This window comes from Lissotriton helveticus, chromosome 7 (assembly GCF_964261635.1).
Source record: "Lissotriton helveticus chromosome 7, aLisHel1.1, whole genome shotgun sequence".
Taxonomy (NCBI): domain Eukaryota; kingdom Metazoa; phylum Chordata; class Amphibia; order Caudata; family Salamandridae; genus Lissotriton; species Lissotriton helveticus.
The window spans coordinates 842774890-842794226 of NC_136068.1; the positions used below are offsets into that span (position 1 = coordinate 842774890).

The window sequence follows — 19337 nt, forward strand, 5'->3', positions numbered from 1 at the left end:
CGCTCACAATACAAGAGCTGTGAGAAGTTGGCCTGATGTGCAGTGCTCACTATTCTAGTGATCACTATATATCAGTCCAAACAACCCTTATTGATGATTGGTTGTAAGTCAACCTTATAGACCAGCTATCCTAGTAGCATGGATACGAGCAGTCTAAGGCTAAGACTCTAGAGGGCGTGTTAAGCCAGCTGTTTTACCATCACATTACCCCTTGAACACCCAGTGAAAGGACACCACACAAGTTGTTATGAAAATAAACAGTGTATTTATTTATAACAAGACTACCCTGGCTCTTTATGAGACAGGGAGCTAAGCACACAACAAAACTCTTACGAAAATACTTTAAGTTAGCACGTTATACACAAATGCCCGAGGGGCACGAAAAACCATATACTCTAAAACTGGAATGCGAAATTACTAGCAGGTAAGTACAGTACTAATAGGCTTTGGAATCGCTAGGACTTGACTAGGGAATCGTTAGATTACTTCTAGGAGGCCCAGGGGACTCGGGTGCAGAGTGTGCACTCTCACGCGGGATGCGGGACAAAGTCTATGGAAGCTAGAATTCACAAAGTTAGTGTTCACGGGCGAACCCGACCTGGTAGGGAGAAAACGACAGTGGATCCTGACCCTTGGATAATGAGGCTATGCTGGGACACCGAAGTGCCGAAGTTACCTAGCCCAGGGGCTGCAGCTGCATAGGTCTGAAAAGACGTCGGGGATCTCGTTGCCGGACCAGGAGCCTGGAAGGAAGAAGTTGCTGGCAGGCGACCAGTGAAGGAAAGTTCGATGGATCCAAGCCTGGATCAAGGAAGAAGGAAACCTGAAAGCAGAGGGGACCAAGTTCTTGAATCACTAGCCAGTGATTAAGTGGGCACCAGGATGGCACCGGGCGAAGTCACCGCAGTCAGGTGAGTGGGCGCTGCTGGGCTCTGCAGTCTCTCGGACCAGGAGGCGTTGTCGGCGACCAGGATGGAGGTGCGAGCTGTCCCACGAAGGTTCTTGCTGTCGACGTCGCTGGACCCAGGATTGGGCAACAAGTCTTGGCAAATGCAAGGCCCACGCGGTGGACCTAAAATGGCGTCTTGGGCGGACCAGGAGGGTCCAGGGTACTTCTCCGATGGAGGGAAGCAAGGGCCAGTCTGGAGCAGCCAGACCAGCAGCAGAAATGTTGTCGGGCGTCGTCAGGAAGGCCACAAGCCAGCGGGCTAGTAGCCAAACAACGCGGTGAGCAGTAAAAAGCAGAAGGGCCCCACGCAGATCGTGGAGATGCTGGGGGGCTGCTCTTCGGTGCTGGAGCTGCTCAGGGTGGGGGCTTCTCGGACCCCAAAGCACTCACCAGGAATTCACTCGGCGGGCTTGCTGGAAAGAAGTCGTGCAGTCTTGCAGATGGCCGGTCCCTTGAGGTCTCGTCGCACCCACGGTCCTCAGCTGGGCTGTAGAGGCGGGTAGAGGTCAGAGGTGCCAGGGAAGCCGGTTCTCGTCGAGCTGGGCAGTCGGATTCCGGAGGAAGGACTTGCAGCAGACCGCAGTGTTCTTAGATGGTGCCTGCGGATGCAGGGTGACTACTCCTTAGTCACAAGGGAGAAATCTTAGGAAGAAGTCTTGAGTTCCTTTCGCAGAAAGTAGTTTCAGGATTCAAAGATGATCTGATTTGGAAGGGGGCCAGTCTCTACCTTTATCCTGTAAAAAGGGGCTGGCACGCGACTAAGTCCTGCCCTATGGGTGGGACTAGGAGGGGGGTGGTTACACCCACTTCCTTGGCGGGCTTTTCCCCAGCACAGGGTCTGGAGTGACCCTGGAACTGGTTTCAGCCAGCCCATGCACAGTGAGCACCGGGGTGCCACGTGCAGTCACCTTCCTCTAAAGCCCTGCCTACCTACAATACACAAAACCCTGTCTGGGACGGTGCTGGCACCGCCCCTGGCAGGAAACCCTTTGTCCTTATCTCCTGCTCTGGGAGGACTCCCAGCAGCAGGAGGGCAGACTTGTGTCTCGGTGGCAGCATCCATTTTGTGGATGCTAAGGCTCTGTCTGACTTTTAACCGGGTTATAGGTTACATGCATGTCGTGTCCCTCTAGAAGGGTGGAATGCTAACCCCGTCGCCAGAATTGGCGAGGGGTTAGTATTCCAATTCGTATGACACCTTACTCGACATGTTTTGATAAAGCGATACCAGAGTTGGCACATAACCGCGAGGATTATAATGCACTTAAGAGTATATGGTATGCGATATCATGGAAACGGCTAAGGGATGGATCCCGAAAGCCGCAGACAGGCTCAGCTCATGCCAGAGCACCATCTCACACGATTCCAAGCACTCTGCCTTCAGGATTGTTAAGGCCTGCCATAGGAGTGACTGATAGGAGATCTGTGTGTCCATTTCAGGGTTAGATATAGGTATACCATATCTAAAGCAAAGGGTGAGTACACCACCTTGCCCCAGCTGTCGTGCATCCAGTTGTGTCAGTTTTAGTTAGTCAATCCAGGGGTGGCATAATACATGCTTCAGCCCCTGGGAGACTTCTGGGTGCACCTCAGCCCTGGGTACAGGGACTTGGAGAGGGCCCAGGGCCAATTCAGTACCTGAGTACAATTTGGATAGAGAGAACAGCTAGGCTGTGGGTCTGATTAGCAGGCCCACAGCCAGGGAAAGTCGTAAACCAGTGCAGCAAAAAGCAAAAATCTGGGTGATCATAGGATTGCAGACCCTACTCTCCTACAAGAGCCATTTATACAAGTGCATCCAAACAGGGTAGTGCTCCGCACTAACCCCAAGTTCCTTCCGAAGGTGGTGTCACAGTTTCATGTCAATCAAACCATTGAACTGCCCGCATTCTTTCCAAACCCAGAAACAGTAGCAGAAAGAATGCTCCACACGCTAGACGTTAAAAGAGCATTGATGTACTATATTGACAGAACACAACCCTTTAGGAAGACACAGCAACTTTTTGTTGCCTTCTCCGCACAGCACAAAGGCAACGCTATTTCCAAAGCTGGAATAGCCAGGTGGATCGTTAAATGCATTCAGAATTGTTATCAGAAAGCTAAATGCACTTTAACGGTCCCCCCCCAGGGCGCACTCCACACGCAAACTGGGGGCCTCCATGGCATTCCTAGGTAACATTCCTTTAGAGGACATTTGTAGAGCAGCCACGTGGTCTACACCACATACATTTACCAAACATTACTGTGTAGATGTGCACTCCAAACAGCAGGCAGCTGTAGGACAGGCTGTTCTCAAAACTCTTTTTCAGACTTCAGACTTCTGCAGCTGGCACGGCCGCCGTTCATGAGGGGACTGCTATGTATTCTATGCAATAGATATGAATTTAGCAGCCCACATGCCTCGAACTGAATATGCTACTTACCAGTATGCATCTGTTCTTGGCATGTAGGGCTGCTAACATTCATATCGCCCGCCCTCCTCCCCGGCGCCTGTAGCAGCTGCAGACTACTTCATGCATTTCATCACTAGCATGGACATCATTTACACTATCGCACTCCATCTTTGCCACAATGGCTAAAAACAATCTGGGGATGGAGTCGATGCCCATGCGCACTGTAGTCCAGGGGAGGAGCCACCTATCTCGTGATACTTCGAAGACTCTTCCAGGACAACAATGTGCAATCATCCGGACCCAACACTAGGCGGCGATCTATGCAATAGATATGAATGTTAGCAGCCCTACATGCCAAGAACAGATGCATACTGGTAAGTAGCATATTCATTCTTGTCTTTGCATGCTGGTCCCCTGCACACGAATGTGCTTCATACACAGCACATCGTACCTGCAATGTATGTGCATTTGTGCCGTTCCCATTTTTCTTCTGAAAATGTGGATCTTGGTTGTTTACTTTAAAAAACTAAATTGATATTGTTTCACAGTTATGATGTAAAAGTGGAGTCTTCATTTATGAGCTTTGCGAACAAAACCACTTTTCCCTGTTGTAATTTGATTTCTCCAGTGTTGTCACAGACCACATTCCTCGCAGCATCATAGATAATCTTACTGATGCACTCAAGTCATCATTGTTCTCTTTAGCAGACCATGTGAGTGAAACCACCCAGGACCCCAGTGTGTACAGCAGACTCTACAGTGACTGGTTTTTGGCAAGATCCTATCGATAGAGCTTGTTACCCCGGAGCCTGCTGGGCATATCTGTACCTAGTAGCCAACCTTTAACCGTACCCAGTGCCTAAATTCCTGCCCCGGTTCCCGCAGTCCATGTCCTTCACTCATGATCATCATGCTTTTCCACATGACTTCTGGTCACCTTTTGCTCTCTAACAAAATCATGCAAAGTGTACTTTTTGTGCAGTCTCCTCTACCAAATAATAAACCTCAACCCCATGGCCTATTCCTATGTGGGGCAACCAAATGTATTTGCACATCACTGTGAAAACGTCACAATTAAAGATTATGCAGGTACTTTGCTTTATATATTGCACTGAATTTCTGAAAGTATGCAATCACAAATATAAAAACTCCAAAATTAAAAAAGAAAACCTGCGCCTCCTACTAGAAATGTAATTCCTGATACAGAAGGGGATCAAAGAAGTGCTGTAACAAATTAGGACAAGCAATGTACTTTCTCTTTTTTAGTCCACAATCTTTAAGGCCCAACTTACTGGAACTGCAAGGTGTCTGTGAGTGTGCCTCTTTTGACATGGTAAGCCCCCATTTTTTTGCCTTGGTTTGATGTGGTTTTGATTGTAGTGCACTGGGTCCCTGCCAACAAGGTCCCCTGTGCCAGTGCTTCTTCCCTAAAACATATCTGCAATTGGCACTTCTGACTCACTGCAAGTCCCCTAGTAAGTGGTACCCTGGGTACATAGGGCCTGGAAGCTGAGGAGGATCCCCTGGAAGCTGAGGAGGATCCTCTGGGACCCCCCTTCACGGTACCACGGCAATGCCCTTACAGATTGCATGCCCCTGTGAGGTGAAAAATGGCATTCGACATGGCACCCTGTCTGGATGCCATGCCAGCCAGCACTGCCTGAAGGTGTAGGTAGGTCACTCCTCTAACAGGTCTTACAGCACTAAGGCAGGGTGCACTGTCCCCCATGCATGAGTAGATATCCCCCTACAATACTTTAGTTAATTCTTAAATATTGTAAGTGCCAGGGAAGCCATAGGGAGTACGTTGGCTGGAAACTCGACAACTTGCGTCCCTCGGCACCATGATGGAGTCATTGAAATTTTTCTGTGACTTAAATTAGATTTTGTAAAGCAAACTGTGACAATTGAACTTTGCAAAGCATGTTAATTGAAAGGATGTAAGATGTCAGGCTTTTTTCTAACACAATACTGAAATAGCTATTTGAACTGTGCAAACATTTCTAATATATTTCTCTAGTTATGAAGAACCACTTTTGTAATGTGGTGAAAAAAATATTTTGATAGGATCAAAAGAAATTAGAACACTTTACTTGATGATGTGCAAATGTTAAATATTTTGCTGAAACTCTATTTCCAAACATTGTTTATATGCTATTATCAGTAAAACTACATGTTAGTGGGAACGTTTTGTGGCCATTTCAATGGAAAATATGCGATCTGTAAATGACTGTCATGCTTTGGTAATATGTTTATGAAAAGTGAGTTTATAAACATGAACTGGGAATTATTACTGCTCCTGCACAGCTTTTTTAACGAATTTTATTACGCTTTTTGGGTTTGCATGTATGTTTTACATTTTGGAAAACGTTTTGACTTTTTTTTATAACATAGTATACCTGTAGACTCATAATTCCATACGTTTCGGATTGTCCGTATCGAATATTAGTTTACAGCCAAGTTGGTTATGCACTCACAAACCAATTTTATCGAAACAGTAGACATAGGTGTGTATTTCAATCATTTTTAACTCTCCCTTAATATCCCTCCCTCAATACATCCCGCCCCATAAGCATTCCCCCCCCCCCACCCCCCCCATGCCCCTCCCCACCCAAAAAACAACAACTTTGCAGCTGTGATCTAATCACTCCCGTTCAGGTGTTTAGTACTACAGGGTAATCACGTCCACTACCGGAGAGAAGGATAAGGGGAGGGGGAGGGAGAGACAGGGGCGTGGGGCAAGGAGCTGGAAAAGGAGACAAATACATGAGTCTGAATCACTGTACAATTGGGAATCGGGCATTATCTATATGGTCATTCAATGAATCTGGGGGACCCTCCAACGCCTCCTACATTTCTGCTTTAAACTGTTCAACTAGTAACATTTTTATGATTTTTCGATTCCCTGATGTAGTATGGTGCACCCTGCCTTAGGACTGTAAGTCCTGATGTAGGGGTGACTACTTACCTACACTGCATGCAGTGTCTGCTGGCATGGCATACAGGCTGTGTGCCATGTAGTCTTCTCACTTTAGTCTGCTCCCAGGCATGCAGCCTGCAATGGTTGTCTGCATGACTTAGGTGAGGGGTCCTTTAGGGTGGCACAATATGTGCTGCAGCCCTTAGGGACCATCTTTAGTACCTCTTTAATACCATTTACTAAGGACTTACAGAGGATGCTAAAGGTATTGCCAAATGGGTACAATTGCACGGTTTTGGGAAAGATCTGGCACTGTGGACCTTTTTAGAAGGAACCCAGTGCACTTCCAGTAAAAATCGCGCAAAATACCAGGCAAAAGGGGGGGGTGAGGGTGACCATGTAGAAAAGGGGCATTTTCTTACAGTCTGGGTCTTCCATTTCAAACAATATGGAAAGAAATACCAAGGGGAATAAAGTCTTCCTCCATTAGATTTTGACAAGTGTAATGTGCTTAAGTCGTCTTCTTTGTTTTTTTAAAATTTATATTCCAGGCTACCAAGGATGCTGGACAGATCTCTGGATTAAATGTTCTCCGGGTCATCAATGAACCCACTGCTGCTGCTTTGGCCTATGGTCTCGACAAATCTGAAGACAAAATGTATGTAGTGGTTCTAATTTGACTACGTTTGTAATTCTATAAACACTTTTTTTTTTTTTTTAAACGTAATATTTGAGAACAATTTGAACTACTTTTTCAACTGCTTAGTTAAAAGTGAAGTACTGCTTTAAAAACAGCTATCGTTTCGTTGGGCCCCAAAGGAGATGATGCATTTTCAGAAGTTATTTGATCTCATTGTTGATACCAGAGGTTATTTCTTGACTTTGTTGCAAGCATTTTGGAGCTGGTTAAATAATTTTGGGTCGGCTGAAGATTAGAATTTTTGAAAAATGTATCTTTTGTTTCGAGGAGCACTGTAGTGCATGTCATGTGGAGTAGTGTGGCTCACTGGTTAGAGGCGGCAGACCCGAGAGCAGAGGACGGCCCGGGACCAGGGTTCGATTCCCGACGCGGCAGGTTTCTGGACCAGGGTCAGCGGACTCGATAATTCTCTCGCCTCGGTGCCCACTCTGATCAGCGATCACACTCGGCAACTCTGGGCACTAGCTTGCCTCATCTTCACTAACGGCCCCACCAGACCGCCGGGGATGCCTGGTCTCACCCTGGAGATACCCATTAAGGGACCATCTCTCAGGGAAGCCAGGAAGGGTTTCGCAGCGGTCGAAGCGCGGAGGTACCCCTTCGGGAGTGATTCCAGCGCTATATAAGCACATAATTAATTAATGTACCTCCTTTCCGCAGAGATGGACCCGGGCTGTTATCTTCTGTTTTATGCCAAAAAGAGGAGAACCTCTTGCACACTTGTAGTTCAAGTACAGAAGGACAGGGGTGCTTAAACTGGTTCACAGAAACAGACTAGGTTGGGTCAGTCACAGCTCTTCCAAGCTTCCTGCCCATCAATTTCCTGGAAGAATGTCGGCACATTTTGATGATTAGGGTCTCCTGACACTTTTCAAACTAGAATAGTCTAGTAACCAGTTTGAACCTGGTGTTTAAAAAACAAACAAAAAAAAACAAATTATCATCCTGGATAGTGAGCAAATATGTGTTCTGTTTCTTAGAACCCTGTCTCCTCATATCCTACCTTGCAGAGCCTGCATTTGTCCCTTTGGCAGCCTCCTGAAACGGCGGGAGGCAAATTCAGTCCTTTGTACTCCACACAAGGCCTTGTCTATCCTGTGAACTTATTTTCCTCTTGAGCCATGTCTCTTTCATGCCATGTATAGCAGTGCAATAGGCAGTTTGTTGTAATCAGTTGCGTTCTCCACAGCGACTACAGATACTGTGCAGCGAATCGGTTCTTCAATCTAAAGTACTACCCAACCAAGTTACATGGAGAAAAAACATTGTTAAATTGTTCCAGCAGTAGGATTCCTAAAGTAGGACTTTGCGTAGTGTCTTTGCAGGAGATACCCGTTGTTGCTATGGGCAACTTCTTTAAGCTGTCTTTCACTCCTGTAACCTTTTCCTGTAGAACAGAAACTTTAAAAATAAATATGTGGGCTGAATGGTAGTAAAGCATCGGTGAATGACTTGAAGGATTTCCTCCCTATGTTAGGAGCCACAGGACTTGAGAGGCAGCCCTCCACGTCTTATGTATTAAATGCATTTTTGAATTTGTCTGTCTTCACTTGATGTTAGGTAAACACTTTTAGCCTACATTATCAATGTATTATGTTTGCAAACATTTTTTCTTGCAGCATTGCGGTATATGATTTGGGTGGTGGCACATTTGATATTTCAATCCTGGAAATTCAAAAGGGTGTGTTTGAAGTCAAATCAACCAATGGTGATACATTCTTGGGAGGTGAAGATTTTGACCAAGCCTTGCTCCAGTATATTGTGAAGGAGTTCAAACGAGAGGTTAGTAATTGTTTCTTAACCATTATGCACAACCTGCTAATTAAACATTTTAAATCTTTCTGCATCAATAACTTTAAAAAATGCTTTTTTTACATTTATTCTGGTCAACAAATAAGTAGAAGCAGGAAGTTACACAGCAATAACGTTATTTGGTAGATACAATTTCAAATCTCAAAGGCCATATATGCAGGTCTATACATGGAGTTTCCAATTTAGTAATCCTACACTGAAGACCTGACCACAGTTTCCCCACTAGGCGCCTGTACATATTTCCTACCATCACGTCTTTGCCTCAACAACGCCTCTGCATCAGGCGAGCAGCGTCTATGCTTTGTTGCATTAGTTCAAATATCGTCATGTGTGGACCTGAGGAATTGTACTGATGATTCCCAGAAATACCTGGGTCTGGAGGTTTGCGGTATTAACTCTGCACATGTTTACAGTGTCTCTTTGCAGTAGGTCATGTCTGTTAGCCAGTCTTTGTATCGTGGGGGACGTCTACTACCACATTGTATTGCAATGCGGCGTTTAGCTAGTAATGATGCCACCACCAGAAACTTTCGGCGTCTAGCCAGTTTAATATTATAGAGTCCCAGTAGACAGACTAGCGGGGCATTTGGTATCTGCTCGGAGAGCATTACTGTAAGAGTGTTGGTAACTTCCTGCCAGTATGACTGGAGCTGGGGACAGTCCCATGCCATGTGTCTGCCTTGGGAGCGCCGCACCTGTGACACCTATTGTCTGGTCTAAGTCCGTGTTTGTATAGTTTTGTGGGAGTATAGTATATTTGTGGAGGAATTTAAAATGAATAATGCGCAGGTTGCAATTGGATGTTAGCAGCTGCATTTGTGTTCAGCTATTATCCCAGTCTTTCTTATCTATAGAGTTGCCAACTGCCTCCTCCCAACGCTGGAGCGATCTATTTTATCCCTGACCCTGTTCCCCCTGCGATGCGTTATATAGTCGTGTTACCAGACATTGGAGTGTAGGGGCCGTTAACAGTGTTTGCAATGCGTTAAGCTGAAGTGGTTCGTCTGGGAACGATGTGTATAGCTCCCTGGCTGCCATACGTAGAGGGAGGTATGCAAAAATCTTCAGTGTGGTGTGCACTGAGAGGGATCGTCCTGAGAGAGAAAGCTGTTGTGTGGAAAAATCACTCATAGTGCTTAAGCCCATTTTCCCCAGTATTTTTAACATGTTCTTCTCCTGTGTGACTGTTATTCGTGAATGGTGGGCTATGGGCATCGCTGGGGGCATATATTGGGAGTTTCTGTGCACGTTGTGCTAGTGTGTACCATGAGAAAAAGTGACAGTGTCCCGAGAAGACAGAATGTCAGTGGAGAAGAAATGCCTTTGAGTTCAGGTTCTTCCTCTGCGAGTTCTATTACTGGACACAACCACTAAGTATCACAACCAATGCTTTAGTCAGGTACATATTAAGAACACCATACAGTAACGCTGATATCTATAGTGAAAATGAATTAAAAAGTTTTTGTGACAGGAAAAAGAATACAAAAGTTTTATTTAAAAAGGTAAACACAAATTTATTGCACATGTTCAGGAAACTGAAGACACAAACTATAAACAGATTAAAAATACATTGTAATATACCAAAATTCCATACAATATTAAAAATGTTCTTGAGAACACGGGTCGACGCAGCGTTTCGGTTTAAAAAACCTTCCTCAGGACAGTGTCTACAAGGAAACATAGTGTTACTAAAACATAATACAAAGCGTGTACATCCAAAACATGTGTCTAGCTGTCTAGCTGTCACATACTTAACAAAACTAATTTATTTTCTTTTTTCAACGTTAGGGCAGTGTTCCAGCGTTGGACAATTACAAAGGTCTGACATTTAATTGGCATGCTAAACATATAGTACTTGTGGTTGTACCAATGAACTCGTGGAGTTGAATGTTTGATCATGTCTCTACAGGGCCTTAGAGTAGAGGGACTAGATCACTTATTAAAGGTGAGTTTTTACATTACCCAACCAATGATGTGGAGGTATCTTACCTCAGGATATTCGTTGTGGTATGCCTCCCAATTTATGATTTTGAGGGCTGGTATCTGATAGACAGTGATATTTGTGTCCTGTTTGTGTCCTAGTGTGTACCATGCTCGTGATGTGCAGGTTACAGAGTGTATTATGTCCCGCGGGCTGTGTCCCTTCGGATCGGATAAACTGCATCAATAACTTGCACAGCATAGATCGATAAAACCTTTTAGCTACTCTACTAAACATTGTATGTTTTAGAAGCACAACTGTATGGCTCTGCACAGGGCACCATGTAGTCGTTCTTTGCCATGAGACTTAGAATCATCAGTTAAGAGTGACCGGTAACATACTGCCTACACAATTTACTCATAGTACTGGGCACAGCCTCTTCAAACCTTTGTCATAGCTCGTGGTGCTACACTGATATGCTGTGGTGACCCGTGGTGCCCCACCACCTGGAATTGTCTACATCGACTGGTAAATTCTGAGATGCAGGCCATCTGTAGGCAAGGTGCCCTTGGGGAACATTGTGGGAATAAGTATGCTGTTGTCTGATTATTCCCATTCCTAGCCATTGGGAGTGTTTCTGCCCTGAACTCAGTCCCAGGACTGTAGTAACTATACGGTGTCCCTCAACCAGCCACCTCGTCTCAAGGCTTTTCTTGTGGATGGGGAATTTTGTTGTGTGGGTGGTGCTTTTTTTGAATGACTTTTGTTTGATTTGTAGCTGTGTTCTTTTTACTCCAATACTTTGACTACTTTAGGAAGTCACATTAGATTATTTTTTTATTGCAAGTAAAAGTAACAAACACAACAGCTCAGCATCAAGACACCCCCTCCCACCACCACATAAAGAATTTACAGAACAGTATTAGTGTCTGTCTGGGGCCCCAGGTACCAAGCATCAGCTCTGGCATTTTCCTAAGGGGGTGCCCACCCCGATGGTTCCATTTCCCCCATACTTCAGTCCATTTACCCAGACTACCCCTGCTCTCATACACCACCCTCTCAGCAAATATGCACCAATCCATATCCACCTTCCAATCGTTGAGTTGCGGCCGCTGTTCAGCTCTCCAAACACATGCAATATTACGTTTAGCCATCATTAACCCCAGGGTCATCCATATGTGGTCCATGCGAGTGAGTTCAGTTAAATCCCATGTGTTTAACAGTCATCACTTTGGGGAGGCCTCCATGTTACTCCCACAGATATCATTCAAATAAGCCACCACTGATTCCCAGTATCCCTGTATGGCCAGGTAGCTCCTTATCCTTTGGTAATACGTACTTATTTGGCCACAACCATTTTATTCTTGAGCATCTTTAGGTATCAAAGCCGCTATATCGAAGTAAAGTCTAACCACCAGTATTCCTGCCTCTATTACATCAAGCAACCTCCGTGTTTTTGTAAGAAACCTGAACATAAAAAAGTTAGTCAAAAGCATCTCATGTAGCTAGCATTGGCTACAAGGCTTAATCTTTAATGAAAATCTAGCGTCACTTGCAAGAGAACTATAAATACCTTTGGGGTGTATTGGGCCCAGGAAATGCTAGAAGCTTTCTGGATGTACTATTTGTTTAGTTTTTTTGCATTTCGGTAATAAAATGTATTCTTTCTATTAAGTAAAGCAATGACTGTACAGTGGAGTTGTAGAAAAGTGCAATTTTTTTTGCGTGGTTATCCCCTAACGTTTTGCCGGATACTTGATGCCAACTTGTCTAAGTGTGTGCTGGGATCCTGCTAACCAGGCCCTAGCACCTGTGTTCTTTCTCAAACCCACAATTGGCACACCACCTGTACATCCCATATAAAAGGTATCCCTGGTACCATGGGCCCTGTGACCATAGAGGGCCTCTGAGGGCTATACCATGTATTGTGCCACCCTAAGAGACCCCTCACCTTAACACTCCTACCCTTTCATTGCAGGATGCGTGTTTTGGTCCACCCAAACTGAAGAGTTGACATGGCACACATCCCTGTGTGCCATGCCCACCAACACTGTCTGTGGCATGAGTAAGTCACTCCTCTAGTAGGCCTTACATCCCTAAAGGCAGGGTGTACCATACCCAGGTGAGGGCATAGCTGCATGAGCAGTACGCCCCTATAGTGTCTGTGTCATTCACATACATTGTTAAGTGCAGCTGAGCCATTTTGGTGCTTGGGCAGGGAGTTTGTCAATATGAACTCCACAGCTCCATTTTGGCTTTACTGAAGTCTTGGAAGTTTGGTATCAAACTTCCCTGCATATTAATCCCACACTGATGCCAGTGTGGGATTTAATGGAAAATGCACTCAGAGGACATCTTGGAGATGCCCCATGAAAGAACTACCAACTCTGTTGTGGTGCCTGACTTGCTCCCAACCATCTTCCTCCACCAGACCCATCTTTGGACCCCTGGGTAGAGAGCCCTCCGCTTTCTGGGTCTGGGAACAAAGCACATCCTGGGCAGAGGTGTCATGCCTCCTCCCCCAGGATGGGCAGGGTCGTCAAAAAGGGAGCTTCAAAGGCCTGCCACCTTTGTTAGCTGGCCCCAGCCTTTTGGTTCTATCAGCAACTGGCTCTCACAAGATCTGACCCCCATTTTGGGCTCGAGAACCAGCTGGAAAACCTAGCCAGGAAGAGGTGTGCCCACCTTTGCCAACCCCACCCTTCAGGTGGCGGAGGGGAAGTGAAGGCCACCTCTCAGTCAGAGTATTTAGCCCCCCCCTCCCTCCCCCACCCCTTTCCGGAGGGTGGCATACCCGAGGCAGCTGAACCATTGGTCCCAACCGGCACACCCCTGGAAAATTCCTAAATATAGTATTTAGGGGCTACTCTGAACCTTGCTTCTTCAGATTATATGTGACCAGAAGGACTGAAGAGCTGAAGAGGATGGCAACTGCTTTGGCCACAGCCCTACTCGCCTGCCTCCTGCTCTGGATCACTACAACGGAACCTGGCATGTCCTGCAGCCTCAACAAAATCAAGAGAACGCTCACTTGAATGACTGCGTGCACCACAAGTGCTGTTTAAACAACTTAAACACTCTATTCGATGTTAATAGTGTACATCCATAATATACATTGTTTGACAAAATAATGCTTCAAACACGGAATTGTTATCATATAATGGTTGTTATTGAACAATCAAAACACACAAGATGATGGACGGAATGTTGCACAATGGCAAAACATTCACCCCCAGTCACAGATCTGGGTTTAATCCATCGTTATTTTGCTCACCAAGCCACCCCAGTTCAGACATGGTCATATGCAAATCAGTCTTAACCCTGTGCCTCATGGGAACAGTCCAGCCCGAACTGCCAAGCCATGTCTTCCCTGGACCGGAATCAAGCATCCTAGGACCGGTTTCTGGCTATCAGCCGTCTTCAGCCAGGATTGCTTGACTCCAGTGGCTTAGTGTGCAAGGGACCCACGTCTCGGCATACCCTTCCCACATCGGGTGAACAGCAAAACACACAAGATGATGGACGAAATGTTGCACAATGGCAAAACATTCACCCCCAGTCACAGATCTGGGTTTAATCCATCGTTAATTTGCTCACCAAGCCACCCCACATATGGATCAAATCAACCCTGATTCTGTTACGTCAAAGGTTAATATAACATGTATAACATAAATCATTTCATTCTAAAATTAAATAACATTCTGGCTTTCATATGTTTTCAAAACAAAAGACATTTCAAGGCAGCCCGATGCATTTCGGGACACGCGGTCCCGTCCTCAGGGGTCACTGTGATGAAAACAAATTGGACACATGTTCATGTTTTTCATGAAAAAACCACGTTTCTACAAGATCAAAGCATGTGGAATGCTACCAAAATTCAGAACACACCTAAAGGGCAACCACAAGACCATGTGATCAACGACCGAAACAGTGTTACACCATCACCAGTATGCAGATTGCATGCATAAATGTGCGTGGAATGAAAAGAAAACATAAAAACTGTGAGCACCCTATTGCGACTGTGTAAACAAAGTGACGAGTTACCTATAGAAAGTGCATAGAGAAGTCAAACACTGGGAGACTTCTGCCGTTACAAGAGAGTTGAAAGCACTGTAAAACGGAAAGAAGAAAGGTGAGCAGAGATTACTGCGGTGTAGAAAGAAAGCCGAGCGAAATAAACAGCTGAATACCCTGGAGACCTCCCCTGCCTTCCCACAGAACTCTGGTCTCCTCTTGGACATCGGATTTGTCAAACATGGCAGGACTCAAGATCCAGCCGGATCTGCGAGTCCTCACCACTCTGCATCAGATGCCCACAGCCCGAGGAAGAGTGGGCCAACACCCCAGCAAGGTCCCCCCCGACAAACCTGACCTGTGTTCCAGAGTTGGCTGACCTCCACCGACCCGCTGCTCGATGCCTGCAGCCTCCTCCTGAATGGTCTCCCCCCAACCGTGACCGGAACTGGTGAGCAGAACCAGACACGAAAGGACACTCCTGCACCCACAGCCCCTGAAACCGGAGTTGCCCGACCTAGTGTCCTGGTGTCCAGCAACTATTCAACTTTGTCCTCCTGTTGTTGGTCCCTTCATCCAGTCTTCGGGCTCCAGCCTGCATTCCTTTTCTGCGACCAACATCCTTCATAGGAAAGCATCCCCCAACACCTCCTGAGCACCCTGCACTCAGCCGCCCCTGCTCCCCTGGTGGTGTGGACTAGGTGCCAACACGGAACCCCCTTTGCCATTACCTTAAACCTAGGATCTTGGATCCCTAGACAGTGGCATGCCTGTGAGCAGCCCCCAACCGAGTGCCCCATAGGTTAACATTGGCACTCTTCACCCGGCCGCCCTAGTGCCGATGTTGGTGCCCATTGAGTGCCTACCTGAACCTTGGTTCTTCCCTCAAACTCCAATCCCAAAACTTTTACTTACCTGTAAACGTAACACTTCGTTTATCTCAATAGAACTGAATGGTGTTTTTTTTCTGAAAATTGTTCAAAGTGTTGAACTGTCTTGACCTGCAACAAAAAGTAACTTGGTGCCTTCACAAGAGTTAACCTGTTTAACAATGTCATGTATTGCTTAGACTGTTAGGAGTGTGTTTCATGCCAAACTAGAAAAGTAATCTAAAAGTAATTACAAGTATTTTTGAACAGTGTATAAAAAGTTTTCTCGACTGCAAAAGAAATCTGAATGTTCTTACAAAACCAGCATTCACTGTATTTTGAAAAGTAACGTCGTATGAAGTTTAACTTACCTGCTAATAAGTAAAATTTGGTTCTAGAAATTAAACCAAGTAACCTTTTATGCAAACAATTGCTCTGGATTCAGTCTGTGTGTGTGTGACCATTTCTTGCCTGAGTGTGTGACCATTTCTTGCCTGAGTGTGTGACCATTTCTTGCCTGAGTGTGTACAACAAATGCTTAACACTACCCTCTGATAAGCATGACAACTCAACCACACTACCACAAAAGAGAGTACGGTATTATCTACTTTAGCCTCTGCTATACCTCTGGGGATCCACTGGACTGTGCACACTATACCTTACTTTGGTATAGTATGTACAAAGCCAGCTTCTTACATTGTCAGCGGTGGGATCTACAAATTTACATTTGTTGGACCACTTGATGAACACCTGATCACACGACTACAATACAAAAATTGCCTTTATCTCAACGAGTTTTTGAATTGACAATTTTTTCTACATTTTCAAAAGTCTTGCTAGGGCCTTAAACTCACTATAGTTAAGGGTAAACACATTCTAGACGTTTTTGACCCATTATTAGTAAAATGCCTGCACAGAATATGGTCGAGGACCTCTAACCCCCCCACCCTCCCAGCACACATAAGACAAAGTTGAAGTCTTTATGCAAACTTAAAGATGTCTGGTCCTTCCAAGTCCAAGCTTGGCAGTGCATATAAGGACCACCCTCATGAGAGGGAAGATCCCACCTCAGAAATAGATGACACCAGTTATGGGGAGGACAACTCCCAACCTCCTCCACTAAATAGGTAGAACAGGATTCCTGACACCCTGACTCCAAGGATAGTACTCACAACACCTAGAACCCACACAGTTGGGTCAGGTCTTGGAGGGATCACCGTGGACAGCCTCAGTGAAGAAGACAACCTTTTAGCAAGGTTGACCAAAAGGTTAGACTTAGAGTCTAGACTCTTGGCTCTGGAAAAAAAGATTAGAGGTGGGCTTCCCCATCAATAGAGGCAGCTATATCAAACCTATGGAGAAAAAAAAGTTCTTATGGCCCTAAAATCCCCAAAGGGATTGTCCTCCAATATGAGGAAAGTGATAACATCACCAAATGGTTCACATCCTTTGAGCGAGATTGTGGAATAAGGCAAGTGAAGAAGTCGCACTTAGGGGGAACTTTACTTTGGGAACTGTTCTCTGGTAACTGCAGAGACAGACTACTGACTCTCATTGGTCAAGATGCGGAGGACCTCATGAAGGGCACCCTGGTTTAGGGCTTTGGACTCACAAATGAGAAATATAGAATTAGACAAGGGGGGAGAGACTCAGAAAACCCCAATCCAACCCTGGGTTGATTTCATGTACTACAGTGAAAACTCTAATGAGGGGGGAGGGGGGAGGGGTGAGGGAGGAGGGCTGCTGGCATGAAGCAGGTTGTGGTCTCTCCAAAGCTACAGGTCTGCTTAGAAATTACCTGGAGACCTCTGCATGGGTTAGGTAGAAAGGAAGACACATACAGCCATGCTGCAAATTCCAGAGAGAGAGTGTGTGCGTGTGTGTGCGTGTGTGTGCGTGTGTGTGCGTGTGTGTGCGTGTGTGTGCGTGTGTGTGTGTGCGCGTGTGTGCGCGTGTGTGTGCGTGTGTGTGTGTGTGTGTGTGTGTGTGTGTGTGGTGTGTGTGTGACATTGAGTCCTGTACACATTTGTGGAACCCCTGAACTCTGTGCACAGTTTAACCACCTAGTGGCATACTATATACAGAGCCAGCTTCCACCAACTGCTCAAGTGTCATGGGTGTAAAAGGGTCTTCTTGTTTAGCAATTATGAAATGTACCAATATTGTGGACCTGGAACATTAGTCATGAATGTAATTTCTTAAATGCGTTAATGCGCAGTAGCCTCTAACTGCCCAAAGGAGTTCAAAGAAACTTTAACAGGGACTGCAGTAGGCAGCCACTTCACAGAATTGCAAGTGAAAATGTCTACACTCTGGAACCAGGAGCACTAACAAGATGCTTCATAACCTGGCCTGAGGGGCGGGCAGCCACTCACTCATATCTGGTGCGCTTTGGGTGTTCACTTTCCAATAGAGCTGCGCTCTGCTCTCTAACCTCTTTACTTGCAACTTGGAGCACACCCAGTAGGCTCGCAGATTGTCATGTACACTGGAAGAAAAACCTAGGTAGGGTTAGGAAAATGCACAGCCCAAGCTTACAGTTTCAAAGTTAGTCCGAACTCGTGTCCTAACACTCGCATAGGTTTCTCAGAAATATTGTATGACTTGTGGTGATGTAAATTTGCTACCATATTTCAACCTATTCCACAGATTTGCTGCACTGAATTTGTATCAAAAATAATTGTTCTTTCTTTTCAATGTACTGATGGAGTGCCAGTAGTTACGTGAGTAGTTCACTCCTTAATAGGGTATCCTCTGCTTCCAATTTATTTCATTTAATTTTATTTTTAGTCTGGTGTGGATTTAACAAAGGACAACATGGCTCTCCAGAGAGTGAGAGAAGCATCTGAAAAAGCTAAATGTGAACTGTCCTCATCTGTTCAGGTAATCATTCATAGCTACTAATAGCTGAACACTGTTATTGTTGTATGCAAGGTTGATAGAGAAAGGTTCATCTGGTAGCTGCAGATTAATGTTTTTACACTGCTGCCAGATTTCCATGTTTTTCCATTTTTACTCCTTTATAATCCTACTTACTCCCTCCCTCTCTGAGAAATTCTATCCCCTGTCTAAACTTTAAATAAACCAGGTTTGTGGAAAGTTTACCCTAAATTATTAAAGCGTCACCCTCTTGGTGGAATTGTGAGAACCTCATCATTTAAAACAAAACTCAGAGGTGATTTTATAGTGGTATATAAATACGTATGTGGCGATGACTGGAAATAATTCTGTAGTCTTATATTTCACTTGATAACTCTGGTAATACTTTTGCTTTCTGCTGGTGTGGGATAATTGGAGTGTCTGGGAAGAAATACATGATCCCAAATAAAGGTCCTGTGGTCCATTATCAATCAAAAATGCATGATACACAAGCATATTTTATACTGAGTGGGATAAATGTCTTGTTTATACAACCCCAGAAGTATTGGTCTGTCCAACCTATCTCTATATATCAACATTTAACACTGACTTTACAAAATAGGAATGGGCAAGGTCGTAGGTCTGGCTTTGCAAAAACTGCGACTTTTTTGTGAGTATATTCAATTAACATTAAAAGTGTAAAAGTTATCAAGTAAAAATGCCACTATACACAGGTGGTGGCATTATATTTGCAAAACAATAAGTAAGAAATGACCTATCACAAAAAAGGTAATTAAAACAGAAATTAGTCTATATTCTCTTGGGCACTAAACTGGACTACCTGTGGGTAAATGTGCAAGAGTGATATGTCATCACACTGAAAAGTCAATACGAGGCAAT

At 45.1% G+C, this 19337-nt stretch overlaps 1 protein-coding gene across 1 annotated transcript in view; it reads left to right on the forward strand.

Annotated features, from left to right (window-relative positions):
- Positions 1-19337, forward strand: part of HSPA9 (heat shock protein family A (Hsp70) member 9) — a 360992-nt gene that overhangs the window by 167731 nt on the left and 173924 nt on the right. The window contains exons 7-9 of the mRNA XM_078653348.1: positions 6814-6920; positions 8582-8744; positions 18369-18461. Coding sequence (XP_078509474.1) covers positions 6814-6920; positions 8582-8744; positions 18369-18461 — 363 coding nt within the window. The remainder of the gene's footprint in view (positions 1-6813; positions 6921-8581; positions 8745-18368; positions 18462-19337) is intronic.